Source organism: Phycodurus eques, chromosome 8, assembly GCF_024500275.1.
Source record: "Phycodurus eques isolate BA_2022a chromosome 8, UOR_Pequ_1.1, whole genome shotgun sequence".
NCBI lineage: Eukaryota > Metazoa > Chordata > Actinopteri > Syngnathiformes > Syngnathidae > Phycodurus > Phycodurus eques.
Genome location: NC_084532.1, coordinates 10338752 through 10362152, shown reverse-complemented (window position 1 = coordinate 10362152; position 23401 = coordinate 10338752). Strand labels below are relative to the sequence as shown.

The window sequence follows — 23401 nt, the reverse complement described above, 5'->3', positions numbered from 1 at the left end:
ATGTGGAATGCAGACAGCATCTTTCTGAAACAAGGCATGAATCTTCTTGTTACAATCTTTACATTGAGCCAAACAAACATTACCAATCTGTGTCTCTGAAGAATTTGGGAAGAAACAGGATGGCTTGGTGGCCTACGGCCGCAACCTATGGTCTGGTCACGATGCGGACGGCTCCCTGAGATGGTGTTTCCTTACCGGGATGCTCCGTACTCGACCTCAGGTTATTAGGTCATTACGGTATCGTTTTTAACCAGTATGTGTGGGTGTGTCTGTGTCCTTACTTAATGTAAAGCGCTTTGTGTTGCAAAAGAATTATCGCGGGGTGGCTGTACCACCATAAGAAGAAGACAATGTGAGGCTGCCGGCTGTTGGTGTTGTCCTCCAGCAGCTGAGAGGAAGAGCCCCGTCTGATTCAGTTTAGCTGTCGTACAGTGTTGATTTGCTTCCACAGCTGTGATGCTATATAAAGCCGCAGCCTTCTTGTCCCTTATGCCCCCCGGCACAGTGGAAGACGGAGCCAAGTGTAAACTTTCAAACGCACTGGGGAAAAACTCAAAAACAGTATGTGTGGGTTTTAGGTACATCTACTCAATTGATTACGTTTCATAACAACTGATGTCTAAAAACTGCTTCAAATTGGAACAGTATCATTTAATGGATACTTCATTAGGTATACAGTACTTGCACATTATGTGCAATCACATGAAATCCTATATTGAAGTCTAACGATAATGATGCTCAGTTTGTTTGACACTGTCAGTAATGTATCCATTGTATCTGTTCATTGATGTGGCTATAGTTAGGGATCATTATGTGCATCCCATAGGTTATTTACCTATATGCATTGGTCAGTGTATTAGAAAAAAATCACACCACTGTGTGCACTGCAAACTACAACCCCTATAATAAACATATTTTAAAATGAATATCTCTGACGGTGTCAATTCAAACTGAGCATATGTATATTTAGATTAACTCTTGTGTAGGATTTCCTTAGCTTGTGCAAGTAGACCTAATAACATGTCTACAAAACTGCTATATTGTTCCAGTTATGAAAGGTAATCCGTCTCGGAAAAAGCTTTTAATTCATAGTAATTTTGCACAGATTGATTTTCTCCCCCGTATGAACTTTAACTGCAGACACTGCATTACGGCTAAAAGTAAACTAAATTTGCACTCATACAAAACTAATGACAACATCAGTAAGACACTTAGCCAAAATAATGATAACGCGAATATTGAAATAAACAACATACAATCAAAGGGTGCAGATATGTGGATTTTGTATTTTAGGCTCCATGTATTTTTGCAGCTGCGACTGCATGCAATCGGTACGAGCGTCTGTGCGCGTCCACGCGCGCGAGGCAACAGCTGAAACGTGCATGAGTGCGGAATGCGCATCCACGAGAAAGTCACCAACTTTTTTATGGAAAGTGCATGTCACCAACAGCGGCCATTCCACTCTTCTGTGCACCAGCGGACTGGACGCCTTTGGCTCCACACGGACGCGTTTGAGGATTATAATTTTTTTCTTCTTGAAAAAAAACCTAACAAAAAAACAAAACAAAACAAAAACAGCCACTTAGAGGTAAATCCGCTATTTTATCTTATCCCAAATATGTTGGAAGCTACATGTATATGTATACGGCAAAAGAAAACTACAACACTAAATTTTAACACTAAATGTAGCATGTAAATGTTATGGAGGTACAGTTTTGTGTTATTATATTGAGGGGAATAACTGGTAAAAAAGAAAAAGAAAAAAAAGTGTTGATTTGAATGAAAAGGTCAATTATTCAAAAACAGGCCTTCTTAGTGGAATATTTTGTAACTTATGGTTGTACCTGTGTCTCAATGTAGCGTTTGGAAGGTTGTTCTGCTACAATAAGCAATAATGTTCCACTTAGAAATGCTACAGGTTTGACTGCAGACAAGTGTAAAGGTTATACAAAGTTAATATATTTGACCCTCTATAGCACAATAAATCATATTTGGTAGCTCATGAATAGATTCCACAGGCCTCACTATATGGAAAACCATATGAAATATCCTAGCCAATCAGTAATGATGATGCTGAACATTTTATTATTTATAGATATGAACATATCCCAAAGATTGAAACAAAGTTATAACACAATAATTCTTTTAAACATTGGGCCTTGAGTCTGCAGTAACAATAGTTTAGTTTTTATGATGAATTGTTTACCAATTATCCGCATCCCACCACACAATGATCCTCCTACTTGGGCACAAAGTAGTTAAGGACACTAATAAACAGTGGCGGCTTTAGTGATGGCCGACTGATGGTCCTCAGTCATCCAGTAGTCTGGGCCTTAGTCTGGCCATTTTGTCAAAGGCTTGTGGAGCGACATGTGGGTGCCAGTGTAAGCTCTGTGCAACTGCCTATCACTCAGCAGAAATAGCAATGATCACATGTCACCCCAGCCCCCAAAATGGGCTATAGATAGCAGCCAGCACTGCTACTATTGAAGTCTTCCCCAACATACTCGGAAATGGGGCAGTTCTCTTTGCTGAAATGGTGGAGTTTCCATGAAAAATCATGCCCCACAAAAGAACCTGGAAAAAAATTGTACTGTGGACAAATTAGTAGCTTTTTATTGTAGCATTTATGTCGAATCATATTTTCAAAGGTTTCAAATGTGTTTATTTTTGTTTTGTTCTCCTTTTGTTTTGCAGCTCACATTAAAACCAACTTGTCACTGTGGTCCAAAAATGGCTGAGGTGGCACAAGTTGAGGCTGTGGTCGACATGAAAGCTGTCCGTCTTAAAAATGAACATGCGAGTGACGCAGAGGGCAAGAATGATGAGCAGAAAAGTAAGGAGACGCCAAATGCGCAGGACAAAAAGACTGGTGAGGGACAAATGAATGGCATGGAACAGAAGGAAAGGGACAAGGCTTGTGGTGATAAGAATAGAAGAAGGAAAACCGCTAAGGCTGCGGAGGAGGAGGAAGCCCCACCTGACACAACTGAGAAAAATCATATTTCTGATGTTATGCTTAAAAAAGAGGTGAGACAACCATAAAAGCTATTACCATTCATGTTCACCAATCACGTAGCTTCACCAAGTTTCTTATCGGTCCATTTTTATACTACAGAAACTGCTCAGATCCAGAAAGCCCGTGGCCAGAAGCTACGTACCCAACACGAACAAAGACAAGAGCGACGTGACGGGAAAGTTTGAGGCTATGCAGAAGGCAAGGGAGGAGCGCAGCCGGCAGAGGAACAGGGACGAGCAGCAGAAGAGGAAGGAGCAGCACATCAAGGAGAGGGAGTGGAATCGTAGGAAGCAACAGGTCAAAGCCTGATAAGCCCATTAACCTGGGAGTGTGACCTGCATGGCATGATGGATGGCACGGCCCAACCAGGCCGCCACTACCCGTGAGACCCTGCGACATATAACACACATTGTTTGCTCTCTGTTAACACTATAATTGTATGTGTTTTTGTGATACATTCACATATGCCTGACTTAAAATCTGTCCTGACTTAAAGTCCCTATGCACTTCCTGTTTTCTGTCTCCTTTCAGGTATCATTCGGAGAGACGTGAGGCCATCAGCATTTGAATAGCCGGGGATTTGCAATTTTTTAAAGCTTATTATTCCCTTGCCCATGGCTCAACAATTGACATTGGCGCAGGGTTCCCCAAATGTTTTTTCTTTTCCCGAATGCAGTCCAACGCCACTTTGAGAAGCTTTGTGGCAGTCACACTGCGCCAAGAGTTTACGCTATCCATGGCAAGTTTCTCGCTTCAAGTGTAAGATTATGATGCCGGACAACCTGAAGTAAGCTTTATCACACTCTGTAGCATCCGATAAATGGGGCTTTTCTTGATGCAGTTCCATTACAGCCGTCTGGATATACTTTTCCTGTCTGTGTGAAAACGCTTGCTGTGGAAGTTCATGCCTTCCACTAGATGGTTTGTCAAGACCAGATCCTGCAATGAGAAACTTGCCATGGATGGCATCAACTTTACTATGTCTTGGAGCAGTGTGACAACCATAAAGCTTCTCAACCTGCCGCTGAACTGCAACAGGGACAGAAAAACGTCTTACCAGGCGGCAATTTTGCAGCACTAATCCATACGCTTACAAAAACTGCAAAGCCTAAACTGTCAAATGTTGATGGCCGAAATAGAAAACCAATGTGTGTACAGTAATCCTTCGTTATATTGTGGTTCAGGCTTTGCGGTCCTGCTATATGGCAGATTATTGTTATTACAATTGTTGCTCTACTTTTGTATATTGTTAAATATTTTTCATTTTATCCATTGCTTTTGGTATCTCTCAATATAGTTTATGCGTTGAAATGTGTTTGTATTGTTTTAAAAGTGTGTTTAAAGACCTTAAAAAATTACGTGCTGTAAATGCTATGAAAACAAACCTAGGGTGTATTTAAATAGGGTATTTCTTTATTGTGGATTTCACTTATTGCGTGGGTGGTCTGGAACATAAACCCAGCAATTTATGGGGATTACTGTAGTGATTTGGGACACCCTGTACAGTATAACCCTTGAAAACACACACAGAGTGCATGATGCCTAAACTGAGATTCGAGGCACTAACGTCACAAAATGTTTGACAGGCATGCTAACCACTACACCACCGTGCTTCTTCATGCAAAACCCAATTATCTTATTTCTTTGAATTTCCAGTGTTTAATTTAAAAAAAAAAAAAGGTTTAAACATTGATTATTAGGTCACAAAACAAGAGGCCGATTCCAGTGGAACCAAGATTCATGAGAGGTAAACAATGCTGGCTGGTGACCAGCACAAGTGCAATAGAAGATGGAAGGATGGATATTGCCATAACAGACGTGCATACAATGTTGAATAACAATTTTCTAGACTAAAAATTAAAATGCCAGAGATACAGAGTCCTGTTGAGAAAAATTGTTTCTGAGATTGACAGTGGTGAAATAAAAGCATTAATACATTGGGATGAGAGCAGATTAGCAGTGATACTCAAGCAGAACAAACGTTCATGTCCCCTGCCCTTCACTAACTGGCCAGGCTGGACACACACAGTATGCTCATCTGCTGTCAGCACAACAGCCCAATCAAAAGCCTACCTGCAGGTCACATGACCCATTTATTATCAGGGATTAGGCCTCTTCTTGCGGAGAGCAGCATGGCTCCTGAGCGATCGAGGAGATGATCCGGTCTAAAGTGTAAACACTCACTCTTTTTCCAACTGATCCTCGGCAGATAAAAGAACTTCTTGCTTCCAGCGATGAGGAGGAAGAGGTGAAACCGGCAAAGGTGGAGAAATCCTACGTCCCCAAAATCACTGGTGAGACACTTAGTTGCCAAAAAAATTGGAACACAAAATCTTAAAATGTGAACTTGTCTTATTGAATCCTCAGGTAGCGTGAAGGGGAAGTTTGCCGAAATGGAAAAGCAAAGGCAAGAGGGGGAGAGGAAGAAGATGGAAGGTGAGAGAAAGAGGAGGGAAACCCAGGATAACATGGAAAAAGACAAAATCAAAAGGGAATTGGCCAAGAAGGCAGCTGAGGTAAGTACAAATTGAGAAAGTGGATCTTGTCCAAGCTCGGAAGTAAAATCTATAATGATTCACATAACCCTCAGCTTTTTTTAAGACAGAAATGGTGTACTGAAAACCAAATGCCTTGTCATCAAACGCGAGTTACGTGTGTTTTCATGCCTTCAGACAGTTTGTAATGGTTATGTAATGTTGCCAGACAGGTGATTAGAAGCCATTAACATGCTACGTCTTTACCCTCATTCTAGTCTTATATTAGACTACAGTACACAATATTAATAGCAAGTTCATGAGATTACCTGCAGTAGGTTCTGTATCAAATAAAACATTTATTCTCATGGTTAACTGAAAAAAGGACTTATTCTAATATGACTAGCTTGACAATCTGTCCGGTAGTTTTTGTTAAAACTGTTTTGTTTAAACTGTTAAAACAACCTTCTTTTTAGAGGTAGTAACACCAACAATAGTGGTTACAGTTTATGAGGTAATCATTATTTATGGGTCCAAAGTCGTATGCCCCTCTGAGGGAAGTCATAACTGTGATGTGGCCCGTGACAAAAATGAGTTTGACACCCCTGCATTTGGGGCTTTCCCACCGCAGGAACCTTTGCAGGAACTTCCCTAGCTACCCTGGTATATTGAGTTCCCCCTGTGTCCCCACTGAAAAAAACTACCATGGTACGAAAGGTTCCCCCTGGATTATTTCGTTCCTCCTGGTGGATAGGGTCTTCCTAAATTTATTAGGAACTCTTTGAGTGTGGGAGTGGGGGGCCGTGCTGACGAACGCTGTTTGGTTAACAGACCTCTTTATTTGTTTACTTTTTCATTCAGAGAGCCTCCATTATGCGGCGTTATGCAAGGCTCAAAACAAGAGGATTAAAATACATTGAAAAGGAAAACGGTGAATCACTGACCGAGCGAGGCGGTGACAGACCTTGCCGTGGGCTTGCGGCGAGATCTGTTGCCGCCCTGGCATCAAGTTCCGCCGCTGACCGGCTCGATTCCACTAAGGAGCAGAGGTCCGAGCCCAAGTGGCCGTGTGCGTCTTCCTCGGCGGAGGCTGAGGGGTGTGAGGCTTCCAAACACGGTCTTTACATTTTCCCACTGAGCCGCACTTGGTGGACAAGGAGCTGGCTGGACAAACTCTGTGCTCGCCGAGTTTACGTCGCCACTTCGGCCCGGCGATGAGCTGTGGTGTTGGACCAGAGGTCCGCCAGTGCCACGGGCTCAGTAGTAAGATCCGCTGCCGCCCCGGGGACAAGGTCCACCGCTGGCCGACCCAGTCCCGCTAAGGGGCTGAGGCTTCCAAACGCCGATCTTTACGAATTCTTGCTGAGCCGCACTTGGTGAACAAGGAGCAGGCTGGACAAACTCTGTGCTCGCCAACAGCAAGGTCCACCGCTGGCCGACTCGGTCCCACTAAGGAGAGCAGGTCCTGACCCAAGCGGGCGTGTGTGTTGTTAGAGATTAGGAAAAGAGAACTAAGAAAAGTTGTGGTCTACGTTTAACCTGCTGACTGTACAAACCTCTATTGCCCGGTTCTTTTATTCTGTTTGAGGTAATAATTCAATGATTTAGGTCGGATGAAAAGTTTAACAATTTATTCGAAAATAAAAAGTCAAACAATAAGGTTGGTGAAGGTTCAGCGCTGGGCTCTCCTGGGATCTCCTCAGATCAGCGTGGAGGCAGAAGAGACCGAGCAAGCTTTCATAGGCGTGTTTTGTGGCCAAAACTGGTTCCTGTGGTGACGTCATGCAGTTTTGGACCAATCCTAGCTTCATCTCGGTGTTTGGGGTCCGGAAATTCAGTCAGGCACTACCCCAGTGCCCTGAGATTGTGGCACTCAGAGACTGAGCATGCTCCATTTTCTATAGCTATACTAATAAACGTGTTGGCCATTGGTAGGGATAGGTCAGTACATCCGCCATATTGAATGTGTCAGTTTTGCTTGTATTAAGCGGCACACACACACTAACAACACACTGAGTTACCGAGGTTTCCAGGGTGCAGTGAACTTCCCAACGCACCGTATGCTGATATGTTGTGCATTTGTTGTGTTAGGGTGTGTATCTGTAATGGGATGTATCAAACAAAAGTCTATGCATTATTGTGTAAGCGTGCAGCCAGTAATTTCTATCTATCGATCTATTTCTATTGTGTCCTGCTAAGTTTTAGAGTTGACCTGTTCATGTAGAAACAAGTGGAGCAGCACACTCCCAGAGCTGCGAGGTGTAGACAGCATATGACTGGCAACAGTTTACCACACTTCCTGGTGGCTGTAGACCTCCTTACCGTGTGACCGAATTAGACTGTCTTATCTTTGACTGTCACTCACATCGACACACTGCAAATGGTCACACTGGGTCAACAGAGTTACCCTCTCTCCCTAACACTCTCAGCCACACAACTATGTATGTGACAGACATGAAATTTTTCAAAGTAAAGGAACATTTGTAGGAAAATGTTGTATGTTTAAATAATTATTTGTCAAGTAGTAGTAATGTGATATGACAGCTATGTCAAAGTTCCAAGGCTCTCCACCATCAGTGACCACGAGGCAAAGACTATTCATTCATTCATTTTCCGTACCGCTTATCCTCACGAGGGTCGCGGCCGTGCTGGAGCCTATCGCAGCTATCTTTGGGCGAGAGGCAGGGTACACCATGAACTGGTCGCCAGCCAACCACAGGGCACACATAAACAAACAATCATTGACACTCGCATTCAACCCTATGCATTTATCCGGGTTTGGGACCGGCCTACAGTTTGCACTGGCTTGTGCCCTCCATAGGGCTGCATTGGAGACAAGCTAGTTAAAGATGCTAAACCATCCATCGCAGTTTGTTCATTTTGATAAATCCGATTACGGGTGCTAAATGTATCTATTTGCATTTTGCATATACTCCTCCCAAAATGCGCAAAATGAGCTGTGTAGCAAGTTTGCACATTTGCAGACGCAATCATGGGTGCGCCCGGACAGTAGCTCAGCTTCTATCTATTTTAATGAGCAATCAAGTTTGCGCCTATGTTTGTACTCATATACCTGTAGTAATTCAGACCCTTAGTCCTTTGGAAGCCTTATATATTATGTAATTAAGTCTGGCTTGTTGTTTATTGTTTACATTTTCAAAGCTATTGTGAAGTCTATGCTAGCTGATTTGCAGCAAATAATCAATTGCTCACTTCCGTCAAGCGAGTTTCCTAAAGCTCTGAAAGTAGCTGCCATTAAGCTTCTTCTAAAAAATAGAACGGTGGACGCTTCCATGTTAACAAGCTATACAGCCATCTTAAATCTCCCTTTCAGAGACAAGATTCTTGAGAAAGTTATTTTTAATCAACGCAGCCATTTCTTGAACTTACATTTTTGACGAATTTCAATCAGGTTTTTTAACTCATCACACTATAGAATCAAATCAAAGTGCTAAATGATATAAGGTTGAATACTGACTCAGGAAATGTGTCAATTCTGGTCTTGTTGGATCTCAGTGCGGCTTTTGATACGGTAGATCATAATATACTGCAGAACAGGTTGGAAATGTGGGTAGGATTAAATGGAACAGTCCTTAAATTGTTCAGGTCCTACCTGGAGGAAAGGACGTTATTTTGTAACCATTGAAGTGTTCAATCTCATCGAATGGCAATGAGCTATGGGTTCCCTCAAGGTTCAGTTCTTGTACCCCTCCTGTTCAGCCTGTATATGCTACCCTTGGGTCAAATTCTTCAGAACTTTAATTTTGACTATCATAGCTATGCAGAGGCGGTACTCCAATTCAAAAGTCTTTACACTAGCACCAGTCAGCTTTAGAGTATGTTTTAAACTTCTGCTACTGGTCTAGAAATCACTAAATGGTTTAGGTCCTGAATACATGAAAGAAATGCTAATGGGATATAAACCCAGTAGGGCTCTGAGATTGACAGACTCAGGTCAAATAGTGGAGCACAGAGTCCAAAGCAAACATGGTGAAGCAGCATATAGCTATTATGCTGCACACAAATGGAATGAGTTGCCAACAGAAGTGATGTCAGCCCCAAGTGTGAATGTTTTTAAGTGCAGGTTAAAAACTCTTCTTTTTTCTCATGCTTTTTAGAGCATCTCCACTTTTAAATATTTCTTGCACTGTACGCTGTTTTAATCGTACTTTTTCCCCCGTCTCTTTGTTTCAAATGTTTATAAGCTGTTTTGTCTTTGTTTTTAATTGCTTTTAATCATGTAAAGCACATTGAGTTACCTTGTGTATGAAATGCACAATATAAATAAATTTGCGTTTTGTTTCAAAGACAATAATTGATGGTGCAACAGAAATTAACAGGTTGATGGCAAGACAGAGTTCCCTGTTATTGGTGTTTGTTTGTGGCTTCACAATTAAGTCCATTCAATGGCATCTCTTTTTTGTTAGCGTGCTGCTTATTGTATAAACTTCAGCTCTCGCAAAAACTTTTGTCAATAGTTCAACTTTAGCAGAAGTCTGCGCTTGAGTGATATTCTACTGTAGTTTTTCCTCTTTTGTTAACAGTTCAACTTTGGTGGAGGTCAATGTAGAAAGAAGCGAGCGTATATCAAGAAAATTCACGCTAGAACATGTTTGAGATTCGAACTGTGAGGTCGACGTGTTAACCGCTAGGCCAATATGCCTGACAGCATTATTGAAAATGAAATCACTCAGTAAAATAGTGCCATGTTCAATTGATAAAGATTTTGACTCATGGCTGACACAGGATTAATGATAACAAAATGTACATGATAGGAAGGAGATCACACCATCCTGGTACGGGTGGTTCCTGCTAAGCCATCGCGAGCTCCAGGCAGAATTAAAATGAACTTTGAGGACATGGAGAAGAGTCGAGAAGATGAGCTGAAGAAGTCGGCTGAGGAAGAAAAGAAGAGACGCTATGATGAAAACAGACGCTCTTTCAGGGAGGCCAAGCGGCGCTCGATTGTCCCAGAGGTTAAGACATAAAGACCAATTAATAATCAAGCTTTAGTGTTAGAACTAGCTTCAAACCTTCTTTCTTTTCTTTTTTTCCTTTTAGGAGGAAGAGGAGAAGACTGTGGAGAAGGCGCAGGTGTCTCCGGGAAAGCTGAAGATGACGTTTGAGGAACTGGAGAGGGAAAGGCAGGAGCAGAGAAGAAAGCAAGCTGAGGAGGAAGCCAAGCGCCGCCTCCAACAGGAGAAGAAAGCTTTTGAAGAGGCCCGATTGGGATTGGTAAATTTAAATTTAATGCAGTTTTTTTGTTTTTTGGTTCCACAGACCTGATAAAATAAGCTTGGACAAAATCTAATGTTATCAAAGATTCCATTAGTTTGCATTTGACTGTAAAAATAATGATTGTTTTACCAATTGAGATATGAATACAGGGCATATTAAATAAAACGGGTTTGTCTTTTTGTGTGTGTTTTTGTTAGTTGTTTGTCCTGTTCGGTCAAGTAGATAGGAGGATCTGTATCCCTTTTATGCCAGGAACAGTTTTACTGTGCCACAGTGGAGTTTTTAAGATGCCACTGTGGCTCGTTGTATTCTGATGCAATATTATTGACAATTTAGTCGGACAGAACATAGTTCTATAGGGGAATGACAGAAAAAAAACAAGCGAGAGACAGTGAAAAGATAACTAAATAATATAGGACGAGAAGACGACAAAAGACAGGACATTAGAAAGAAAGATAAGGAAAGGCAGGGGCCCAAAGCCACCCCTATAGCCAACCAAACCCTATGTTTGGCCCTATGTGCCCCGCCACCGCCAACTGGCAGTCAGTGGCCCTATCCTCTGAATAAGTGGCCCCTGAGTGGTGTAGTGCTAAAAAATCTGGAATGGCCAATGAGGATGGGGGGAAGGGTAGGGCTGTCGGGCATTGCTGCTCCACAGCCAAACCTTCCCAACCCAAATCCCACCGCTCCACAAAGATCAGTGCATTAAAAAAAATAAAAAAAACGCATTTAAAAGATCTGCGGGGCAGGCAGGGCACAGGAGCAAAGCGTATAGACCGGGTTTGTTGATGTGGTTGTAGTTTGGTGTAGAACCGAACTACACACACAGTTTTAACTTCCATCCAATCATCCATTTTCTGAGCCGCTTCTCCTCACTTGGGTCGCGGGCGTGCTGGAGCCTATCCAAGCTATCATCGGGCAGGAGGCAGGGTACACCCTGAACTTTTTGCCAGCCAATTGCAGGGCACATACAAACAAACAACCATTCGCACTTACATTCACACCTACGGGCAATTTAGAGTTGTCAATTAACCTGCCATGCATGTTTTTGGGATGTGGGAGGAAACCGGAGTGCCCAGAGAAAACACACGCAGGCACAGGGAGAACATGCAAACTCCACACAGGCGGGGCCGGGGATTGAACCCCGGTCCTCAGAACTGTGAGGCAGACGCTCCAGCCAGTCGACCACCGTGCCGCCCTGTTTTAACTTCTTAAAACAAAATGTTACCACAGTTCACAAGTTTCTGTACTGGACCTTATCAAGTTGGTATGCCTAATGTTGTGGCCAGTGAGTGTATCTCTTCTGCATGGTTAGTACATGCTTGCAACCTGTTTGTGTCTTTCCAGGAAGAGGAGGAGGAAGGCACTCAGGCACCATCCCCGGACGACAAGGAGAACTTCCGACCTGGAAAATTGAGGTTGAGCTTTGAAGAACTTGAAAGGGAACGGGTCGAGGAGGAGCGCAAGAAAGCTGAGGAGGGGGCCAAGAAACGAATGGAGGAGGAGAGAAGAGCTTTCGCTGAAGCCAGAAAGAGCATGGTCAATATTTATTGCAATTGAATACAACTAAAGTATCATCTGCGTGCAAAGAGAATTTGATTCTCTCTTTTATTATCTAACACCTTAGAACAGTTGTTCCATGTTTTTAAAAATACAATTTATACTCTAGACACACTTCTTAAGCAATACTTGAATCCTTCATGACCGCTTACTTTCCTCTGAATTGGGATCATGTCATTCATTTTAACATTGGGGACAGTTGTATGCTTTCAGGGCAGCACAGTAGCGTAACTGTTAGCACATTTGCCTCACGGTTTTGAGGTTCTAGGTTTGAATCTCGGCTCAGGCATTTCTATGCGGAGTTTGCGTCTTCTCCCTCTGCCTTTGTGGGTTTTCCCTAGGTACAAAGGCTTCCTCACACATTCCAAAAATCTGCACGTCAGGTTCATTGAAGACATACACCAACTATATTGCCAAATGTATTCGCTCACCTGCCTTGACTCACATATGATTTTAAGTGATATCCCATTCTGAATCCATATGGTTTAATATGATGTTGGTCTACCCTTTGCAGCTATAACAGCTTCAACTCTTGTGGGAAGCCTTTCAACAAGGGTTAGGTGTGAGTTTATGGGAATTTTTGACCATTCTTCCAGGCCCATACTGTATTTGTGAGGTCACACACTGATAGTGGACGACGACGTCTGGCTCACTGTCCACTCGAAATCAACCCACAGATGTTGAAGGACAGATGTTGAAGGCAGGTTCATCCATACCAAATTCTCACATCCATGTCTTTATGGACCTTACTTTGTGCACCGGTGCACAGACATGTTGGAACATGAAGGGGTAATCACCAAACTGACTGTCTAAAATCTCTTTGTATGCTGAAGCATTCAGATTTCCTTGTACTGGAGCTCAGGGGCTACTATTTTGGACATTTCCAACTTTGTAGGAACAGTTTGGAGATGGCCCCTTCCTGTTTCAACATGACTGTGCATCAGCTCACAAATCAAGGTTCATAAAGACAAGGATGACAGCATTTGATGTGGATGAACTTGACTCGCCTGCACAATCCTGACCTCAACCCTATTGAACACTTTTGGAAGGAATAAGAGCGGCAACTGAGAGTCAGGCCTTCTTGTCCAGCATCACTGTGTTACCTCACAAATACGCTTCTGGAAAAATGTTTTACAGTGATTTATGACCATTAAATAGGGCTAACGTTGCCAGATGTACTGCCAAAACAACAACAGAGACATCGGCAACTTACCGCAAGGTATTTTCTCAAGTTATAAGAAGGCTGAAAAATCTATGCAAGTTTGCACTGCATCATTAAACTGTTGTTTTTGGAGTCTGTAAAGTTAATAATCGCGTAGGTGATTTATTATTTTTTTTTACCAAAAGGAGTCATTTTGATTGGCCCACAAAGGCTTTGTGTGCGGTCACATGACTGCCTTGTGCCTTCTGATTGGTAAATTGGAGTCAAATGACACTAGATCACGTTGGATCGGCGCAACGGCGCCCTATACGGAAGTCGAAGATGAAGTCTAAAAATAGATCATGCACACAATAATGGAAAAATAAAAGTAGCGAGCGGCATGTCGATCATTTTAACCGAGTAAAAGTATCTTATTCTTTTTAACATAAATGCTCAAGTAAAATGTATGGTGCATTCAAACTACTCTGACAAGTACAATTTATCCAATATGTTAATTGAGTAAATGTAACGGAGTAAATGTAGCACGTTACGATCTACCTCTGGTGCCCGATGATTGTCTGGCGACCAGCCGTAGGTGTACCCTGCCTATCGCCCAAAGTCAGCTGGGATAGGCTCCAGCTCACCCAGGAGCCTAATGAGGACAAGCGCTATAGAAAATGGATGGATCGATATATGCTTCAAACTAAGGCAACAGTTTTAGGGGGGGCTCTTGTCTGTTCCCGTTGCACAAAGCCAGGTCCATAAAGGCATGGTTAGATGAGTTTGTTATTGAAGAACCTGCCCTCAACTCCACCAAACACCTTTGGAATGAATTAAAACAGACATGGCAAGCCAGCAGCAACATTCGTGAAAATATCAGTTCCAATTTATTCCATTGTGTTTGAGGGTTTGGCTGGGGCTCTGTGGGTCTCTTCACTAAAGTTGTGTGTATGTGACTGTCAAATACAGTATATCTTGGTAAGCTAAATAATTAAGATAGAGAGGGTGATTCATAGTCAGTGACCAATTAAGAGGTGTGTCCCAATATTTTAGTCCATATGTTGTAGTGTAGACTTAAAAGTTGTTTTTTGTTGTCGCACAGCTTGTCGACGAGGATGACGAGGCTTTGATGGCCTTATTGAACCTAGAGGGCAGCAAACCTGGAAAGATCTGTGCCAGTTTTGAAGAGCTTGAGCGCCAGAGAAGAGACGAAGAGCAGAAGAAGGCAGAGGAGGAGGCAAAGAAGAGACTGGAAGAGGAGAAGAGGCTCTTTGCCGAGGCACGCAAAAGCATGGTAAGTCCTCACGACCAAAGACTGTGACTGTGTTTGGAATCAGTCACTCATTCCTTTCTCTCTAATCACTATAAAGTGATTTTTATAGTGTGGACTAAATAGTTCACTCATCAGTCAAATGAAAATAGCTTTCGAACACTATTTGAGAGAGCTGTTAATTCCGTCCTAGCTTTCACAGTGTACAATGTAACTTTATGTCCATCCTTGTTGTGATGTGTTGCTCGACATCAACTACTTTACAAAATGCATTGGAGGATACATTTAGGGCACTTCGCGGAATAACCTGCTGTATACTCAATACACATTCGAACAGCACTACAAAATGGCAATTTCACTACATAGGGCGCTATATAGCGGATAGGGAGGGATTCCGCACACAGCCTATTGGTCTATGTGTTTGGTTGATGCACTTGCATTGTCCTTCTCTGGCCTTAAACTGAAACAGGAAACAAGCAAAACCTTATCTTTTTTTCCATCTAAAGGTCCCATTCCATCAGAATCCATTTTTTTCTACTGTTTTATGCATAACATAGGTCAAAATGAGTCTGTGACATGTTTTGAGTTTGACATCTATGCGGTTTGATGATTAAATGCAAAGGCAATAAATGCAATAAGGCTTGCAAAACGGGTGGATTTTAAATCGCTGACGGTGTGACGTAGTTTCGTCAATTAATATTCAAATACCTGCCCACTCCGTGGTAGGTACCCACCCACTCAACTCAACTGAACGGCAACACAGCCTTTTTAGGTTTTAATTGAACAGGTCTCAGCCACTGCCAAGTCATAGAAATACAGTGTATAAAGTGTACATACGTTGTGTTTTACAACAATACGTAACTATATTAATAATGTATGATGTAACAATGGATAAAATAGCGACGCTTGCATTCATTGTCGGCAGCGATGATCATTGCGGCAGGTTCATTTCACTTTCCCTATTGGTGGGCCAACAATCCAACTCTTGGTGAATTGTGCTTCACAATCATAGATCGAGAGACGCAACGTCGCTATAAATGTTTGGCAGCCCCAAGCCTCTAGATGCTATCAGACGCCGTAATGTGGACCAAAAAGAGGCAAGCTGCTTTCCATGTTTAAGTTGGGGAAGATGAGCGATCCAATCAGAGCAAAGCTTCTTTACAAGTCCGGACATTAATGAGAAACCCAGCCGAACTAGAATAGCTTGAAAAAGGACATTTTGGGCATCCATCCATCCATTTTCTGAGCTGCTTCTCCTCACTAGGGTCACAGGCGTGCCGTAGCCTATGAGCCTATGCCAGCTATCATCGGGCAGGAGGCGGGATTCACCCTGAACTGGTTGCCAGTCAATCGCAGGGAACATACAAACAAACAACCATTCGCACTCACATTCACACCTACGGGCAATTTAGAGTTGTCAATTAACCTACCATGCATGTTTTTGGGATGTGGGAGGAAACCGGAGTGTCCGGAGAAAACCCACGCAGGCACGGGGAGAACATGCAAACTCCACACAGGCGGGGCCGGGGATTGAACCCCAGTCCTCAAAACTGTGAGGCAGATGTTCTAACCAGTCGATCACCGTGCCGCCATTTTGGACATTTCCAACCTAATTTATTTCGCAAACCTGATAAAAGGACATCAAAGATTATAAAAATGATGGAAGGGGACCTGTAATTCTCGAGTAATTGTTATGCACTGACACATAAGACACTCAATATCTGTCACGTCACAATGAACCTTGACAGAAGAAACTTTAATCTCCTTCAAGCTAATATCTGTCTCAACCCTTCCAACTAACTATAAACAATTGATGTATTTTATTCTGATGGGCTCATATGGCCCACTTTGTGTTGTTCCCTTGTCCAAATTATTTCTTTAAGAGCCCCGGCCTGGATCATGACAACTCTTCATATGGAGATGAAACAGTAAGATATTTTTTTTCAAACTCCAAATGCATTTTGGCCCAATGAACGTAAATGGAAAGGTTTTTCTAGAGAAAAACACATTGTATTTTATAGTATCCAGTGCATATTTACACAAAGAAATGAGGATGATTGGGTTTAGAATGCTTGATGACTATGAATTATAGGGATGGGTAAGTACCGATACCAGGTATCAGTATCCAGCCCATAAAGGGTATCCGTGAAGGCTGCAGATACCAGCCAGCGATACTTAAGGCAAAAAAAAAATCAGAGATCGAGTAAGTCCTCCTCACCAGTAGTTGGCGCTACACTACAGCAGTTGGACACATCAGTGAATTAGCATGCACGGCAGAAAGAAAGAATTTAAGAATGGTCTTTGTTCACAATTATCTGTCATAGTGGTAATTGAAATATTATGTATCAAAAGTACTAGTGGTACTCGGTATCGGCGCATACTGAGTGAATAATTGTACTGGAATCGGTCTGAAAAAGGTCTGAAAAAGGTGGTATATGAATTATTTGACGATGATGGTTTAAACATGCAGCCATTTTACTCCACTCGTTTTTCGGTACTTTTGGCAATGCTACTGCCATGTTAGGCCCACGAAAGACTGGAAAAATAAAATTTACAGGTGCATCACAATAAAAATATCGTTGCAGTAGTTCAATTCAAAGAGGAAAACCTATATATTAAACACATGGCCTGAGGCCAGTTCTGACCTAGTTTCTATGTTAAAACTATTTTTTTTTTTTGTTAGCTGTAAGCTATAAATATCCAAATTATATTGTAAAAAATCATGAAAAATCTTATTTCAAAACTATCATGTCTATTATCATATGTATTTGTTGGCAGAAATTACAATCAAATGCAGGGACTCTGCTCTCTGACTTTAGACATTTTATCTGTGTGCAGGTTCTAGATGATGAGGGTGAATTGGTGAGGACCGAATCGCAGGAGGCACTGCACCCGGGAAAACTGGAGATGAACTTTGAGGAGCTGTTGAAGGAGAAGGAGGAAGCCGAAAGGAGACGCAAAGCGGAGGAGCGCAAACAGAAATTGGAGCAGGAGAAGCAGGAGTTTGAGCAACTCCGACAAGAGATGGGCGAGGTTAGCCTCAATCAGATTTGAAAATGTACACTTAACAACTCCATATTGTCTTCCATTTCCAGTAGGTGTAATGGCCAGCTGTCCCAATACATTTGTACAAAAATGAGGTATACGGAAAGCAAATTAATATCCTTCTCTATTTCACAGGAAGAAGTGAATGAAAGCTCCAACGTTGTAAACAGAGAGTACGAAGAGTTGACGAAGCTCAAGAGGACGGGCTCCATCCAGGCCAAGAACCTGAAGTCCAAGTTTGAAAAGATCAAGCAGCTGACTGATGAGGAAATTCAGAAAAAGATTGACATGGAGCGAGCTCGAAGGAAGGCCGTCGATGATGAAATTAAAGAGCGAGAAGCTGAACGGTTCCAGGAGGTAAGACAACCCACAAGCTCAATAATTTGTTAGGGTGCTACAGATGTTTGTGGGGTCATTTCACGAACATTGTGTGGCGAATTGATCCCAACTGGACTGTTCTGTTTGTCGTAGAAGGCGTTTTGCCTCTCATTCGAGCAGGCTTCATCAGTTCATGCAACAAGGCTTAGATATGATGCACGAGCCAGTGTTTGCACTGGCCACCTATCTCTGAATAGAGGAGGGGGCTTACAACATCACCTACAGTGGGTACAGAAAGTATTCAGACCCCCTTAAATATTTCACTCTTTGTTGTATTGCAGCCATTTGATAAAATCATTTAAGTTCATTTCCCCCCCTCATTAATGTACACACAACACCCCATAATGACAGAAAAAAACAGAATTGTAGAAATATTTGCATTTATTAAAAAAGAAAAACTGAAATATCACACAGCCATAAGTATTCAGACCCTTTCCTCGGTATTTAGTAGAAGCACCCTTTTGATCTAATACAGCCATGAGTCTTTTTGGGAATGATCCAAAAAGTTTTTTACACCTGGATTTGGGGATCCCCTGCTATTCCTCCTTGCAGATCCTCTCCAGTTCTGTCAGGTTGGATGGTGGACATTGGTGGACAGCCATTTTCGGGTCTCTCCAGAGATGCTCCATTGGGTTTAAGTCAGGACTCTGGCTGGGCCATTCAAGAACAGTCAGAGAGTTGTTCTGTAGCCACTCCTTTGTTATTTTAGCTGTGTGCTTACGGTCATTGTCTTGTTGGAAGGTGAACCTGAGTACGCTGGAGAAGGTTTCCGTCCAGGATATCCCTGTATTTGGCCGGATTCATCTTTCCCCCGATTGCTGTCACTGTATGTGGTGTGGGTCATACCTCTAAATTGGAGCATAAATAGTTGAGTCTTCAACTCAAACACTGGCTAATGCTTCCTAACTAAGCCTTGTTGCTGCTCGGATAAGAGGCAAAATGTTTTCTAAGACAAACAGAACAGTCTAGTTGCGATTGAGTCAATGCCCTTAGAATGAAATGACCTGGATGAGAATATTCACAGGCATTGTGTGGTGAGGCACATGTTAAATATAGATATAGCATGTGCTTCTGCGGAAATATCCTACTGTCATTCAATCAATCTGATCCGTCTTTTCAATGCAAACTACCGACTCGGATCAGCTGCACTTATCTTGGTTCGGGACGGTTAGTTTTCCACCACAAAGTTTTACCACTTAAAACCATGCATCAGTCGAAGTAAGACGAACAAAAATATTAAAGTGAGGATGGATTTATAATATATACTTTTCATCATGTTTTGGGTTTGGGGGTAGGTGGGGGGTGATCACACCACACTGATAGACAAATGTTCCTCCCGAAATCCAATCGTCGACGGTGTGGGGGTGGTTTCTGAATGACATTTTTTGGTCCGGAAAAAGGGCACTGTGGCGGAGAAAAGGGGAACATCACACACATAGAAGCACATTGCGTAAAAAGTGTGGGTGCACGTGCCCCCAGTGCCCCTCCCGGTTCCGCCGCCTCTGCTTATTTGTTGTATGAATGGCAACAGGTGGATACACAGGTTTATTGTACTTTGTGCCATCTAATGGAAGAGCATTTAATTGTTTTGCCTGTCACTATATGTCGCTGGCATCGATAGTCACGTTAAGTCAAGTTTATTTGTATAACCCTTACTCACAAAAGAGTCTCAAAGGGCTTCACAGGCCCACAGTTGGCAATGATTGACGACATTCCCTATTTTAAACGCCCCACTATAGATAGCTAGACAAACAAAGATTTGTAACTCATAAATAATTTTAGGATAAATTAAATTAAACTGGATAGTTTATCCCCTGATGATCACTCAAGGCAGAATACTAGTGTGCCACGGCATCTCGCTTGTGAGTCACTGGTGTAGACCGTAGACAGTGGCATCCAGCATGTGTTTATTTTTGTCATATCTTAACCATGCATCCTTAAATGTTACAATGACACAGCAATGAGGAATTTGTTCTGCCAATTAGTGATCAACAATAGCTTATATCACAGGTGTCAAACTCAAGGCCGAGGGGCAGATCCGGGCCGCCACATCATTTTATATGGCCCGCAATAGCAAATCATGTGCATCAGTTTCATGTTTTTTGCTCAAATCTGTTCCAAAATTGCAAATTGTCTTCACTCTTAATAATGAAGATGTAATGCAAGGATTTCTTTTTACAAATAACCCTTTTACAATAAATAGAATAATACTTGAACAAACATTTTTGAATGGCTTGCAACAGAGGTGTGGACTTGAGTCACATGACTTGGACTTGAGTCGGACTTGACTCATGAATTTGATGACTTAAGACTCGGCTTGACAATACGTCACAATACTTGCAACCCGTCTCGGACACAAACAGCAATAACTTAATAACTTGTGACTTCACTCAGACTCAAGCCCACTGACTTGAAAAGACTTACCCCTTTTACCTAAGTATTGAGAAACAAACATTCTGCAGCTCTCTTTCAATAGCTTAGCATGCCAAAGTCTGTTTTATTACAGGAATTTCAGAATGATATAACCATTAAATTGATGCTCTCAACAGATATCACTCGGGTGAAAGTGTGCCGCCATACTAAACTTAAATAGAGTTTATTTCTTTTAACAGTTAAGATCCTGTTGGGCACACTCTAGTACAATAATTGACCCGGAGGTCACTCTTTCAAAGACTACCTAAAGTAATGGTTTTATTAATTATAAAATTTATTATTATTGTTATTATGAAAACAAACAAACAAAAATGGTGCAACATAAATCAACAATAAATGTGGCAGTTACATAAGGTACATATTCCACGAAGAACTGGTAACATTTACAGAAATGACAATCAACGTAACAATAAGCACATTAATTATTACGGGAAAAAAAATCCGCATTGCATTGCGGTAATCGTGCAGCTTTGACGTCACATATGCTTGTTCTCGTTAGCATTAGCAGCTAGCTTTATGAGTGCTCACGCAACTATAGTGCCGTGAAAAAGTATTGGCCCCCTTCTCAAATTCTTATATTTTTGCATAGTTTCTCCACTTTAATGTTTAAGGTCAAACAAATGTAACTATAAGACAAATATAACCCAAGTTAATTTAAAATGCTGTTTTTAAATGGTCATTTCATTTATTAAGGAAAAAAAAAACTATTCAGTTACCTGGCCCTATGTGAAAAAGTCATGTTGAAATTTTTTTAGACCTTTCTTAAAATGACAAATCAGTTTGACCAATGATGGATCAGCATTGATTTATATTGTCCTTACGATAAAGGCTTGATGCCCTTGGACATCCGGCTAGTACAGTACCTGCATTTACAAATGGAAAAGTGTTTATATTAGTGGAAGGTGTACCATGTATTGGAAAAGGAGTATAATACTTTTCCTGTTTGCTGTTTTTTAGGAAGAAGAAGAAAGCCAAATGACTTCGGCAAGAGGTGAGGAGTCTCCATTCAAACAGAAGGTGGACATGCGAGCCAGGTTTGAACAAATGGCCAAAGCCAGAGAGGATGAGGAGAGAAGGCGGATAGAGGAGCAGAAGCTACAGAGAATGCAGTTTGAACAACAGGAGATTGATGCTGCTCTCCAAAAAGTATGATTTTTACATTTAGAAATTAAGGTATCAAGAATGCTATGGTAGTCGATGATTTTTTTTTTTTTTCATCCACTCACAGAAAAAGGAAGATGACGTAGAGGATGAGGCAAGCATAGTTAATGGCTCCTACGAGGACGACGAAGATCATGCCAGATCGGGCGCCCCGTGGTTCAAAAAACCTCTCAAAAACCAGTCAGTGGTGGACTCGGAGCCCGTCCGCTTCACAGTCAAGATCACTGGGGAGCCCAAGCCGGAGGTGACCTGGTGGTTTGAGGGTGAGATGCTCCAAGACTGTGAAGACTATCAGTACATCGAGAGAGGGGAGACATACTGCCTCTACCTGCCAGAGACCTTCCCTGAGGATGAGGGCGAGTACATGTGCAAGGCAGTGAACAGCCGAGGCACGGCGGCGAGCACCTGCATCCTCACAATAGAAAGTAAGACCACCCTGGTGTGATTGCATGCCTGCATGAAACATCATTCTGGCACGCCAGCCTCCTTTCAAAGTGGACCGCTTGCTCCTCTTCTTCGTTAAGTGAGCCACAGGTAACAGCGCCTCTCTTTCTGTTTTACAGCTTATGACTACTGAGGCTCTTCCACTTGCTGGAAACTTTCCCTGTTGTCTGTCCTTTAAAAAAAAACATCAACTAATTTGTCCCTCATGGTCAAAAAACAGAGGAAAGCAAGTAACGGTATGCTCGGCATTCCTCGGGGAGGGATATACAAAAACACAAAATTGCAGAATGTTTACTTGTTAATCAGTTGTAAAGCTGCACTCTCTGTTAATATAGGATATGACCTGTGCCAAAACACCCAATAAGATTCTTGTATAAGTCAGTAGTCGCATAGGTTTGCCATGTTACTTTGATCTTCTGACATATCATGCCATTTAATTCATGATGTGGTTGTGTCTTTTTCAACATACCAGCAGATGTTGTTGTGATGCTCACCTGAAGTGTCAGTGACATGATAGTTATCACTTACAGTAAATATAAATCCACAGGAGTGAGCCTCTGGACACGGATGTGATGACTTCGTCAAGCCAGTGGCATGCTGTAGGGAAAAATGGTATCATTATTTTAATCAAAAGAGTTCATTTATAAATTAATCCTCTGTAATGCCCCTTAAGTTATTTTTAAGTGTAATACTCTTGTTACATTTGATATGCTGTTGTGCTGCACAGTAGGTAACTATTTAATGGTTTGATAATAAAGCAAGCATAGGCTCGTATTCTTCTTTGTGATACATCATATGAGAAAATCTTTTAATAAATTGAACAACAATAGCAGCACTTGGTGTCTTTTTATATATGAGCAAGGTCTGCAGACCTACATTTTACTTTACTTTGCCTTGGAAATCTTTATTTTTTTAAATTACATTTATTTAATGTTTTGTGATGTACTTTTTCCGACCTGCAAAAGCAATGCCTCTTAATCACTCACTCAGCACACTCTTACACTTTTCACATTACACACATATCACACACATATGAAACATATCACATTAAAACATAATAAGTTCTACGTTATAACATGAAAAAGTTGGAAGGGTGTGAGTGACCACAGGGTCGCAACAAGTTGACGCCAACTTTTTCACGTTACAACGTAGAACTTATTATGTTTTAATGTGATATGTTTCACGTTATAATGTGATAGGTTACACGTTATAACGTGATTAATTTCACGTTAGAACGT

General features: G+C 41.8%; 1 protein-coding gene across 1 annotated transcript; it reads left to right on the top strand.

Moving 5' to 3' along the window:
* Positions 1 to 1463: 1463 nt before the first annotated feature.
* On the top strand, positions 1464 to 22995 carry nexn (nexilin (F actin binding protein)). Its single transcript, XM_061684556.1, has 13 exons — positions 1464 to 1588; positions 2698 to 3030; positions 3119 to 3316; positions 5229 to 5313; positions 5387 to 5535; positions 10269 to 10469; positions 10555 to 10728; positions 12079 to 12270; positions 14535 to 14726; positions 17541 to 17735; positions 17883 to 18104; positions 21516 to 21704; positions 21787 to 22995. Exons 2-13 carry the CDS (start codon positions 2734 to 2736, stop codon positions 22162 to 22164), a joined length of 2472 nt encoding a protein of 823 aa, XP_061540540.1. The 5' UTR covers positions 1464 to 1588; positions 2698 to 2733; the 3' UTR covers positions 22165 to 22995.
* Positions 22996 to 23401: the final 406 nt, after the last annotated feature.

Excerpts from the sequence above, each read along its gene's own strand:
- nexn (XM_061684556.1), top strand. The coding sequence starts at position 2,734 with ATGGCTGAGGTGGCACAAGTTGAGGCTGTGGTCGACATGAAAGCTGTC. Across the intron at positions 5,536-10,268 it reads TGGCCAAGAAGGCAGCTGAG|GAAGGAGATCACACCATCCT; the intron begins GTAAGTACAAAT and ends TGTACATGATAG. Across the intron at positions 17,736-17,882 it reads TCCGACAAGAGATGGGCGAG|GAAGAAGTGAATGAAAGCTC; the intron begins GTTAGCCTCAAT and ends TCTATTTCACAG.